This window comes from Cyprinus carpio, chromosome B21 (genome assembly GCF_018340385.1).
Source record: "Cyprinus carpio isolate SPL01 chromosome B21, ASM1834038v1, whole genome shotgun sequence".
NCBI lineage: Eukaryota > Metazoa > Chordata > Actinopteri > Cypriniformes > Cyprinidae > Cyprinus > Cyprinus carpio.
This window is the reverse complement of record NC_056617.1, coordinates 3,040,986-3,054,352: the sequence shown is the minus strand read 5'-3', so window position 1 is coordinate 3,054,352 and position 13,367 is coordinate 3,040,986. Positions and strand designations below refer to the sequence as shown.

Sequence of the window (13,367 nt, the reverse complement as noted above, 5' to 3'; positions counted from 1 at the left end):
GACTCCGGCCCTATGAGGCATATGTAAAAGTCCCCATGTAAATATAAACAGCTATAACCAACTCAACAATGTCTAACAATTAAGGAAGTGAAAAACCATGAATATATGAGTGATGCAGCATGAACGTCAGAAGTCACTTGCAGGTTAAGGCATGGCATGATAACTGAAAAAACCCAGATACCATGGCCATATTTACACTCAATAATTCAAATTCACACACAAAAAAAACAAACAAACAAATGAGTTGCTTTCCATATTAATTTTATGCACCTTATTTTAAGAGTGGGTGCAGCCATTTGTAAATTTAACGTGTCTGACTTCCGGTCTCATCCGCTATTATTTTATTATGCATTGTCTTAATTATGAACACACTGGGTTGTAACACAAACAATTTTTTGGTTTATTGCGCTTTGTTATTCTTCTGCTTATTTCCCTACCACAGCTAATGAAGTGGAAGTCTCACACATTCATAGAAAATGGATAACTTCCCCATTGAAAAATAAGGTTGATAGATTGCAGTGGTTGGTTCTAATTTCAAATGGCTTTTTTATTAAATATGTTTAGCTGTAGTAGTTAGTTGTAGGAAAAATATTTAAGGCTGTAAATGTTCTTAAGTCACCAGCTACTGGCAGATGTGAAAGTTAGTTTTAGGCCCTGCTTGCAAGTGTAGAAATTAGGACAAAAGTATTGCAATTTCCCTACAGTAGAGTTAGGTAAAATAATATACCTGAAAAAAGAAAAGAAAAAAATTTTCATTTATTTCACAGTGCAATTGTTTTACAATATATGGCTATTACTGTCATAGGAAGAATAATATAAAATTATTATTATTATTATTATTATTGTTTTATTCTAATTTGTTTGGCTTCCAAATTCACCAATGTGACTGGGACTCTATATCACAACTAAAAAGACAGTTGAGTCCCCTTTAAATTTCAAGAACAAGTAAATTCACCAGCTTTTTTTTTTTACTTTGCACACTGAACCTATGTTGGAGCTCTTAATTTTGAACTCTCAAAGTGCACCAGATGTATGAATTTAACTTTAAAATGTAAAAAATTTTCTTACGGGGGGCATGCCCATCAACCTCTCACAAAATCCTGTGGAAAACATATATATATATATATATATATATTCTTCTTGACATGCTTTCATGAGAATCTCTAATTAAACTGATTGTTGTATTGTTAAATAAATTGGACATAATACAGACACATAATAGTCATCTGATCCAGGATCAGTGGAAACAACAAGAAGAACAGCAAAGCATTCAACTTTCACTCGTTCTGGAGTGTATAAATGCTAAACCCACACATTCATAGCAACACACACACGTCAGCAGCCATCAGGCCTTCACCGCAGCACTGAACCAAACGTCTTCATTTGAATGTCAGCTCACTGTTTATTGCTCTGGTCTGCTGGCTGGTCATGGCAACGTCTCCCTCTCTCTCTTTTCTGGGATGTTTCCCTCTCCGCGGTTCCATTACTCACCTCTGAAATCTGCCGGCTAAGCGCAGTGAGCTCCAGTTTAATTTCTGTGATAAGATGGAAAATCTGGTTATGCACTGTAGAGTTTGCAGTTATTTTTAAATGTTTTATTTGTTTCTCATCAAGTCTAACATACCTCAGTCATGAGAGCTTTTCTAACTGGACTTGCTTTTTCTTGTATGATGCACTTAGTTCCGGTTCGATTTGAGCAGTGATCCAAGAAAGCTTGTTGCTTTGGCTTATTTTCAAACTAGTGTCAGTGGTGGACAAAAGCAAAAAAAAAAAAAGAGAGCGAAAGAAAGAAACTGGAGTAATTTTATTTGAAACATAACTATATATTAACCAAAGGCCTGAATGGTCTCAAAATAATATTCCTTATACAACTTAAGCCCCATTTGGAGTTTTGTTGATCCAAATCTTGTTGATTACCACAGAAAATAATTTAATCTCATCCCTCAGTATGTCAACTTGTATCAAAACACGTAGGCCTATTTACAGTAATACAGGTGCATCTAATTAGAATGTCGTGGAAAATTTCATTTATTTCAGTAATTCAACTCAAATTGTGAAACTTGTGTATTAAATAAATTCAGTGCACACAGACTGAAGTAGTTTAAGTATTTGGTTCTTTTAATTGTGATGATTTTGGCTCACATTTAACAAAGAGACCAGGATTAAACAAAGATCACAGCCTTGGATAAAAATGATATTTTGGACACCATTTACTTGAGGGATAAAATCTTAAGTGAGTTTAAAAGAACCAAACTGCCTGTTCTTTTTAAAGAATATAAAGTTCTTAGAAATAAGGTTCAGCGAATGGTGGATGAGGCGAAAAAGGATTTTTTTATGTCTAAAATTGAGGAGCATAAAAAGGATCCCAAGAAATTATGGTCAACTAGGCCTTTGGGGATAAAAGAGAACCCTAAGCAAAAACAAGGTAAAATAGGCCTAGATATTAATGGGTCTATATGGTATGATAAAAAAGTGGTGGCAGATACTTTTAATAGTTTCTTCACAAAAATTGCAAGTAATCTGGTGCAGAAGCTTCCATCTGCGTCAGGTGTTTTTAGTGATCCACAGAGGGTGCATAAGTTTTATGAAGAAAAGGGAGTTCAGCTAAACACTTTTTATTTCAAACAAGTAACAGAGGAGCTGGTATTAAAAAAACTCAAAGGCCTAAATCTTTCCAAGGCTACTGGGTTTGACAACACCCCTGCCAGATTTCTTAAGGATGCTGCTGAAATAATCCCTCCTGTCATAACTTATCTTATTAATTTATCTATTGAAAAAAATAATTTCCCCAGTAAATTTAAGGTGGCAAGAGTGATACCTTTATATAAAATGGGCCCAAATCTGATCCTGGAAATTTTCGCCCTGTATCTATCTTGTGTTCAATATCAAAAATTGTGGAAAGGATCATTTATGAGCAAATAGACAGTTATTTAGCAGAACATAACCTTTTATTTGACTTCCAATCAGGTTTTAGAAAGGCCCATTCCACTGATACCTGTCTGCTTTATCTTACAGACTTTATTCGGAAAGAGTTAGAAAAGGGGAATTATTGTGGCATGGTGTTCATAGACCTGCATCTCTTCAGTAGGTAAGGTCATACCTGGTGGGCAGAGAACAGGTGGTAGATGTGGAAGGGTCCTTGTCCTCACTACTTAAATGAACTTGCGGAGTTCCCCAGGGGAGTATTTTGGGTCCTCTTTTTTTCTATTATATGTCAATGATATGTCGTCAGCTAGAAACTGTAATTTGTTTTTATTTGCAGATGACTCAGCTATTCTAGTCTCTCATAAAGACAAATCAGAGGTGGAAAGGCTGCTTAGTTCAGAACTCCTTAACCTCAGTGTTTGGCTAACAAGTTGTCTGTCCACCTTGGCAAAACAGAGTCAATTCTTTTTGGGTCCAGATATAAACTGAAAAAGGCTATGGGGTTTAGGGTAGTCGTAGGTATTGCTGAAATTACAGCCAAGGAAGCAGTTACTTACTTGGGCTGTATATTAGATAACAAACTATCAGGGGAGCTTATGGCTCGAAAAATTATCTCAAAGGTAAGCCAAAGGACTAAGCTCCTGGCAAGAATATCCAGCCTCTTAGACAGTAAAACATTAAAAATCCTGGCTGAAAGCTTGTTCAATGTCATCTTGACTATGCCTGTACATCTTGGTACACAGGCACTACTAAAGGTCTTAAAGACAAGCTACAGATCTGTCAAAATAAACTAATCAGTGATCCTTAAATTACATCCTAGAACTCTTCTTCTTCCTGACCATTTCTCAAGTCTTGGGTGGCTCAGAGTGGAGGAGAGGGTTTCTCAACTTAAACTGTGTTTAGTTTATAAAATAAGAAATAATCTGGCACCCAAGTATTTATGTGTGCATAAATCCATATATGATACTCTTCAAAAGTTTAAAATACCTAGAATATCAAAGTCAACTGCGGGCGGCAGATCCTTCTCCTATTTAGCGCCCAAACTCTGGAATAGCCTACCTAACATTGTTCGGGAGGCAGACACACTCTTGCAGTTTAAATCTAGATTAAAGACCCATCTCTTTAACCTGGTTTACACATAACATACTAATATACTTCTAATATCCAAATCCGTTAAAAAGGATTTTTAGGCTGCATTAATTAGGTAAACCGGAACCGGGAACACTTCCCATAACACCCGATGTACTTGCTACATCGTTAAAAGAATGGCATCTACGCTCATATTAGTCTGTTTCTCTCTTATTCCGAGGTCACCGTAGCCACCAGATCCAGTCTGTATCCAAGTCAGAGGGTCACTGCAGTCAGGGGCGCTGCACAAGATCCCGGGCCCTATGCATAGGCAGTCCTGATGGGCCCCCATGAAAATATCCAGGTAAAATAAAATATATTCCAGACTTTTCAAGGGCCCTCTCTTCCTTTGGGGCCTTGGTAATCAGTACTGGTTTTACCCCCAGTCCGACGCCCCTGACTGCAGTCACCCGGGTCCATTATGTATCCAGCCCAGATGGTGGATCAGCACCTAGAAAGGACCTCTACAGCCCTGAAAGACAGCCGAGACCAGGACAACTAGAGCCCCAGAGACAGATCCCCTGTAAAGACCTTGTCTCAGATGACCACCGGGACAAGACCACAGGAAACAGATTATTCTTCTGCACAATCTGATTTAGCTGCAGCCTGGAATTGAACTGCTGGTTTCGTCTGGTCAGAGGAGAACTGGCCCCCCGACTGAGCCTGGTTTCTCCCAAGGTTTTTTGTCCATTCTGTCACTGATGGAGTTTTGGTTCCTTGCCGCTGTTGTCTCCTCTGGCTTGCTTAGTTGGGGACACTTCATAAACAGCGATATCGTTGACTTGATTGCAAATTATTGCACAGATACTATTTAAACTGAACTCTGAGCTGCATGATGACATCACTGAATTAAATGATGAACTGCCTTTAACTGTCATTTTGCATTATTGACACACTGTTTTCCTAATTAATGTTGTTCAGTTGCTTTGACGCAATCTTTTTTGTTTAAAGCGCTATATAAATAAAGGTGACTTGACTTGACTTGACATAACCATGAACACTGGTTAGACCACTTTAAATTTTTGTTTAAAATAAAGTATTTATATGGATTTAGGGGAATAAAGAAAAATAAAGAACAGAAAAAAGCCTGCAAGAATGGGATTTTTTTTTTGTAATATATTTGAATTATTTGCAATTTTACTTACAAATAAGACAGAATGTATGTCTAATATGCCGGAAAAAAACGGTAAAAGTTTTTGTCTCGTCACGACACGTAATGAAATACATGAATCAAATGGTTCATCCTATATTTTCCATTCAAACCAGTGAAATTTGACGTTGACGAGTCCAAAAATGTTACTTTTTATTTTTTTATTTTTGTCTATCTAACATCAAATAGAGAAACTGTTAAAACTACAGTTGAAACTATAAACAAAAATGTTTTTTTTTTTATTATTTGTGCATAATAATGCAAAATCTAGAGTATTGAATATAATCTGTCAGAAGTGTATGGAAGCAGATTAGTCTCAAATATAATTCAAGCAAAAAACATGATTCACACATGCGTAGACAATTTCACATGCATGAAACCTAATTCACGTACACACAAAAAAAATTCACGTGCGTGAAAAAAAATATATATTCACAAAAAGCAATTCACATGCGCAAAATAAAATTATATATTCATAAAATACATTTCACAAATGCAAAAAACAAATCGTAGATATACAACTGTGCACAAAAACCTTTGAATGTTTAAAATGTACGAGTGTCTGAATGTACAAATCGTCATTTACTACGAATCCACTCGGATTTGTGTGTGTGTGTTTTTGAGACTTTCCTGGCAGAGCTCTCTTCCCACGTGGGTCTGTCGTACTCTTTAGCCAATCAGATGCGAGCTTACCATTCAACCAATCATATCATAAGCCACTGAGAGTGCATTCAGAAGCTCGCAGGCAACCGGGGAGACGTCAAGAGAGAAGCCCATAGAAAGCCCTGGCGTTACATTTTAAAATACTATACAAAATAATTAATCAGAATACTTACTCCTGCTCACTCACGCCAAAGAACTCCCCGCTCAAGCTCGCTGTCTCTGCAAGATTAACCATGGCAGTTTGCACGCACAGCTACTAGAAGATTTACATCTGTCAGACAGGTTGCTGACGTCATCAAGCTTAGTTTGAGTCTGCTCGTCAGAAACGGAAATTCTAAAAATCGCTTAAAAAATGGGCTTCACTTGTCTCAATTGAGTTCCAATTGGGTCGCTGTGTCCATTTCTTTTACTGTCTATGGGATTACTGATGTAAAGGCTTAATTTCCGTTCTAATTAATCCATATTGCGCAAAAGGTGCCCAGAATCGTGCTCCTTGAATGCACTCTCAGTGGCTTATGATATGATTGGTTGAATGGTAAGCTCGCATCTGATTGGCTAAAGAGTACGACAGACCCACGTGGGAAGAGAGCTCTGCCAGGAAAGTCTCAAAAAACACACACACACAAATCCGAGTGGATTCGTAGTAAATGACGATTTGTACATTCAGACACTCGTACATTTTAAACATTCAAAGGTTTTTTTGCGCACAGTTGTATATCTACGAATTGTGTTTTGCATTTGTGAAATGCATTTTATGAATATATAATTTTATTTTTGCGCATGTGAATTGCTTTTTGTGAATATATTTTTTTTTTTTCACTCACGTGAAATTTTTTTTGTGTGTACGTGAATTAGGTTTCATGCATGTGAAATTGTCTACGCATGTGTGAATCGTGTTTTTTGCGTGAATTATATTTGAGACTAATCTTCTTCCATAGAAGTGCAGTCTCCTGGAGATGGTGGGAGGTGTGTCGTGTCGTGGGCTGGAAAAGAGCAGCAGACCTGCGGCAGACTGTGAGAAAGGACTTTCTTCCGTTGCGTGCTGACAGATTACTTTCCTGAGGTCTGAACTTCTCCACATTAAAGATGGAAATATAACAGTTCCTATTTAATGAAAACTGGACACGAATGGGTCTCGGTGAACAAACTCTACGGCTCGTGATATCTGATGGTGAGTAGCCTAAACAAAGACTAGATCTTGTCAGATGCAGCATGTCAGATATTTAAACAGATTTTCTATGCGATATTAACTTTTATGGAAACTATATTTTGTTGTGCTGGTTTTTAAATGATTGTCATTCAATCTGCAATCATGCGCACCACAGCAAGTTCAATGCAAACGACAAAGTAAGTTTTGTGCATCGAATTATTCTAGAAGATCATGGTAAACGTTGCTTGCAATGCATGTTACATTACTCTAACCAAAAGTAGGCTGTTCAGTGTTTAATGTGTTAATATAAAGCATAATAGCTGTTTAATGATTGCTGGTTGACCACCCATGTGTCCACCTTAACCAGTTAATGACCCATTTAAACCAGCTACTATGTTATAAAATGCAACTGCAAGTTTAAGATGGACTTTCTAAGAGAGTAATACCATGTTTTCCTTTGAAATACAATACAGTGCAAAAGTTTGGGGTCATTAAGATTCATTAATCAAAAGTGACAGTAGAGACATTTATAATGTTAAAAAAGGATTTACGCATATTTCAGATTCTTTTGAACTTTCTATTCATGAAAGACTTCTCTTCTACTCTTTTCAACATTGATAATAATAATGGTTTCTTGAGCAGCAAATCAGCATATTAGTATAATTTCTGAAGGATCCTGTGACACTGAAGACTGGAGTAATGATGCTGAAAATTCAGCTTTGATCACAGGAATAAATGCCATTTTAAAATATATCCAAATAGAAAACAAATTTTACAGTACTGTTAACCAAACAAACTCAGCCTTGGTGAGCATAAAGAGACTTCTTTCAAAAACATAAAAAATACAGACCTTTTGAACAGTATTGTACAGTACCTTGAAGCAGCATATATATATCTAGAGGCACTATATGTTTTGTACAACTACGAGGCTAATTTGTTCTAGACAGTCATCTTTATTCTTTATTGTGACTTTATGCGTATTGGGAAAGTATCTCAGATGTCCCAGCTGTGTTAAATTCAAGTTTACATGAAACATGTTTGAGTGAAACTAAATCCAGATCTGACTGGATCAGGGTGTCATTCTAGTAGCTGTCTTTAAGCACATCTGGTTGACTCCACAGGCAGATGTGTGCCACCGACATGACAGTACATGGTAAACCCTGAAGAAAGCAGTCGCCCCGCCCGCCAACACCCATCCGTGACCCGTCTTACCTGTGCGATCCAGTCCAAATCATCCCGCAATGATCAACAAAAACGTTTTCCTGCATTACAACTACACGGGGAAAATAAACAATCACAATGACACCGAAGGCACCCCGTTGGACCCCAGAACGGCCGTGTTTTTGGTCGTTTGCAGCCTTATCATCCTGGAGAACCTGATAGTGCTGGTGGCCATCTGGCAAAACCACAAATTCCATAACCGGATGTACTTTTTTATCGCCAACCTGGCTCTGTGTGACTTGTTAGCCGGCGTGACTTACATAGTCAACCTGCTGATGTCAGGACAGCAGACGTTACACTTGTCTCCAGTCAAGTGGTTGGTTCGAGAAGGGAGTGTGTTTGTAGCATTAAGCGCTTCTATTTTTAGCTTACTTGCGATTGCGATCGAACGCCACCTTACTATGATCAAAATGAGGCCTTATGACCCAAGCAAAAACCACAGGGTGTTTCTGCTCATAGGAATGTGCTGGTTGATCGCCATCACTGTGGGAGTGCTACCTGTTTTAGGCTGGAACTGTTTAGAAGATCTTCCTCAGTGCTCCACCATCTTACCTCTTTACAGCAAGAGCTACGTCGCGTTCTGCATCACCATCTTCATCTCACTCCTGCTGGCCATCTCTGTCCTTTACGCCCGCATCTACGCCCTGGTCAAGAGCAGCAGCCGCAAAGTCACCAAGCGCAGCAACTGTGAGCACTCCATGGCACTCCTGCGCACCGTCAGCATCGTGCTGGGCGTCTTCATCGCCTGCTGGACGCCCATCTTCGTGCTGTTCTTCGTCGACGTGGCCTGCGGGAACAAAAAGTGCCCAGTTCTGCTCCAAGCCGATTGGTTCGTGGCGCTGGCCGTCTTGAATTCCGCCATGAACCCTGTCATCTACACGCTGGCCAGCAGGGAGATGCGCCGGGCGTTTTACAGGCTCGTGTGCGGGTGTCTGCTGCGGGACGGCTGCAGGCAGAACACGGACCCCAGCCGGAGCAAATCCAGCTCCAACTGCCCTCAGGCGGCCGAACAGGAAAACCCAGATGCCAACGCACACAAGACTAACACAAGCTGAAGCACTCAGTGTGTTTGCTGAAATGCACACTAATGCATTAGTGCATGGCATGCTACAGAACTTTAGTGTACACTTACTAAAGTGCACAATGTAGCATCAGAACATGTTAAGTGCATAGTGAACAGTGGAAAAATGTCCTGAGATCCCAACCAATCTGTTCTTACACTGCAACAAAAGGTTTCTTACTCAGTATTTTTGTGGTTTTTCAGTGCAAATATGTAAACATTCTTAAATCAAAACACATTTACTTGAGAAAAAAGATAAGAAGTCATGTTTTCTGAAAATTGCACCAAAATTTAAGCAAGTTTTTGGTGAAAACAAGAAAAAATATCTGCCTATAGGGTCAGATTTTTTTTTTTTACTAACTATTAAAGTTAACTAAAGCTAAAATTAAAACAATTAAAAACATTTTTGTTGAAATAAAATGAACATTAACTGAAATAAAATAAAATATAGAAAACGTTTTATTTCAATTAGTCGACAAGGCAACATTTCTCATTTTAATTTAGTTTAACTTGATGTACTAAAATACCAAACTGAAATTAACATTAATAGGAAAAAAAAAAAAAAAAAAAAAAAAAAATATATATATATATATATATATATATACAAACAAAACAATATAATAAAAAAATATACATATACATATATATATATATATATATATATATATATAGTCATGGCCAAAAATATCGACACCCTTGGTAAATATGATCAAAAAAGGCTGTGAAAATTAATCTGCTTTGTTAATCCTTTTGATATTTTATTTAACAAAATCACAAAAATCTAACCTTTCATTGGATAATAAGAATTTAAAATGGGGAGAAATGTCATTATGAAATAAATGTTTTTCTCAAATACACATTGGACACAATTATTGGCATCCCTAGAAATTCTTATGAGTAAAATATCTCTGAAGTATATTCCCATTCATATTCACAATTTTAAGCACTGCAGGGTGATTATGAATATGAAATTATCCTGCCATGGCTTCCTGTTTCACAGAAATATAAATAAGAGGGAAAACTAAGCCCAAATCCCCTAAATCATCCATTACTATGAGAAAAACCAAAGAATATATTTCTGATGTGCAGCAAAAGATTATTGAGCTTCACAAATTAGTGAAGTCGCTTTAAGAAAAGAGCTAGAGCAGTGAAAATTCCCATTTCTACCATCAGGGCAATAATTAAGAATTTCCAATCAACAGAAAATGATACGAAACTGCCTGGAAGAGGACGTGGGTTGTGGGTTTAATTCCCAGGGAACACATGTTAGGTAAAAAAAAAAAAAGTTAGCCTGAATGCACTGTAAGTCACTTTGGATAAAAGTGTCTGCTAAATGCATAATATATATATATATATATATATATATATATATATATATATATATATATATATATATATATATATATATATATATATAATAAAAACTAAAATAACACTGTTTTGAATTAAGTTTATTTTTCTTTTCACATTGGCAGATATTTTTATGTTCTTGTTTTAAGCTAAAACTTCATATGTTTTTTCAGAAAACAAGACTCTATCTCTTTAGAAAATGTGCCTTGATTTAAGAATGTTTATTTGTACTGAAAACAAGACAAAAACACTGAGTAAGAAAATCATTTTTGTATTCAGTGTAGCTGATCTGGACATACAAAATACTAATTTGACAATCCTTTAAATATTGACAGTATTTATATAGTGCTGTGTTTAATGATGTACTAATCTGTATAGCTAAAGCCTTTAATGCCAGGTGTTGATATATATTATACTAGCATGTTTGACACTTCAGTCCGTATGATACGTTGTGTATATGTTGAAATAACTTATCATACTTTTACCAAAGAACAATAATACGAGATCAGTCTGTATGGAGTAAATCTACAGCTGTAAATGTATTGTAAGAATATAACCTTAATGATTTAAACCAATGCAGCTGTTTATGGTACAGCATATACTGTAATTCTGTGTAAGTAAATATTAATAGTGCACTTGCGCCACCTGCTGGACACATACAAGCAGCACAAACTAAACTAATGTTCGATTATTTCATATTTTTGGACAAACAAAAGTTTGTGTGTAGGGATGGATGCATTATATATAGATATATAATTTTCTTAATGCAAAAATTTTTTTTTTTTTTATTTCTTTCCTTTGAATTTGGGGTTAAATATGACCCGAACATGTTCAGATTCAGCTGAATAACCAGCGTAATCAAAGAGTAATACACATGATTGTTTTATTGCCACCAATCATAAAGAATAGGGATAATTCATACAAGCAGAGATTGGACTTTCGTGGGTTGAATTCTGTCACGTGTTTCATGGCCTGTGATCAAACGCTCAGTGGAAGGTGCTTCGACTAATGCACTTTCAAGAGAAAGCACGATAGTACAAATAAAAGGCACGTTTTCCTGAACACAACTCTGGATGGCAAATCAACACTTGTTTGCAAATCAACTGTATTTTAATTATGAATAATTAAGATTTGGGATTGTTTTGTTGTGCCATTAGAAAAACAGTTAAACCACCATTGACTAGTTGGAGACATAAAAAAAATTCAATCAAAATACACTGGGATTCGGCAGCTAACATTTGGGGAACTGGAAAAATCCTTCATTCATTTTTCAAACCCTTCTGTTGATTCACCATGAACTGATCCTTAGACTAGGAAATTTTGTGAAAAAATCATGTAAGGATTTCAGGAGCTTAAAACTGATTCACAATTAACATTTTTCAAACCCTTCTGTTGATTCACCATGAACTGCGATTTACTTTTGGCTAGAATAATGTAACCGACTCGCAAAATAGATGGCGATATAATATTTAGCGAAAAAAAATATGCATTTTATGTATATGCACATGTAAAAGTACTGAATTTATCTTGTGCTGTACATTTTGCAGTGAACATATGAAGTATGAGATTATCTTCCTGCGTGTTATTTAGTATTTAATAAATTAAATTGAAATTATTTAAAATAAATCTCAAATCAAAATAATTCAAAACCAAATATATATTTCTTTCATTCATCCTGTGCCTCCAAATCAATATTTCCAGAGTTTAATATCACAATGTTCATTACATAAATATCATTTGTTGTGTTTGTGTGGGAAAGACAATATTCAAAGTGATGCAATAATGCAAACAATATATTAAATGATCATATTAAAATTTAGAGAAAGAAAAGAGATCCACAGCTGAGCAAATATGAAACTGCATGTATGTTTTCATTCTAGACTCACATTAATGCAAATCACAATTTATGGGTGAATCTCCCTAAGGTTATATTTCACTCTCCCAAAAAAAATAAAAAAAATAATTATATTCAACATCAAGAAAATTATGCTTGTTTTTGTAGGGATATTAATATTATTGGGATTATTTTCATGACAATAAGCTTCACTGACAAATATCATTTTTTGTTGATTTTGAGGTCATTTTCTTATGAGATTCCCCCTTATTTATGCCGGATAATTTTACAAGTTTTTATCTTTTTGCTATTTTCCAAACAGTAATTACATTGGATGAAAAAAAGAATAATATAATAATATTCAGCATAAAGAACATGAGGCCTGTTTGTAGGAACAATTAGTTTATATCTCTGTCCTGTTTTCCAAACAGTAATTGTATCAGATTGCCAAAAAAAAGAAGCAAATAAATTATATCCAGCATAAAAAAAAAAAAAAAAACCCTTTTTTATAAAAATAAAAATTTTATGTCAACATTTGGGTCAATTTCTTAACTTCTTGACATTTTTATGATTCACCCTTATACTGTTGATTGTGGTCAGTTTCTTGACATTTTTAAAAAGATTTACCCTTATGCATGATAACTTTCTAAGTTTATATCTTAGTGCAATTTTCCTAAACAGTAATATATATATATATATATATAATATATATATATAGATATATATATATATATATATATATATATTATATATATATCATATATATATATATATTTAAAAGAAAAAAAAATTATATTTAGAAAGCAAAAAGAAACATAAAACCTGTTTGTAGGAACATTAGCATTTTGTTGCATTTATGATTCACCCTTATACATGAAAACTTAAT

At 35.5% G+C, this 13,367-nt stretch overlaps 1 protein-coding gene across 1 annotated transcript; it reads left to right on the top strand.

The window, feature by feature from the left end:
• The first annotated feature begins 6,832 nt into the window (after positions 1-6,832).
• Positions 6,833-9,712, top strand: LOC109110571 (sphingosine 1-phosphate receptor 3-like). Its single transcript, XM_019123585.2, has 2 exons — positions 6,833-7,037; positions 8,138-9,712. The coding sequence occupies exon 2, from the start codon at positions 8,258-8,260 to the stop codon at positions 9,290-9,292; it is 1,035 nt and encodes a 344-aa protein (XP_018979130.1). The 5' UTR covers positions 6,833-7,037; positions 8,138-8,257; the 3' UTR covers positions 9,293-9,712.
• Positions 9,713-13,367: the final 3,655 nt, after the last annotated feature.

Excerpts from the sequence above, each read along its gene's own strand:
- LOC109110571 (XM_019123585.2), top strand. The coding sequence starts at position 8,258 with ATGATCAACAAAAACGTTTTCCTGCATTACAACTACACGGGGAAAATA.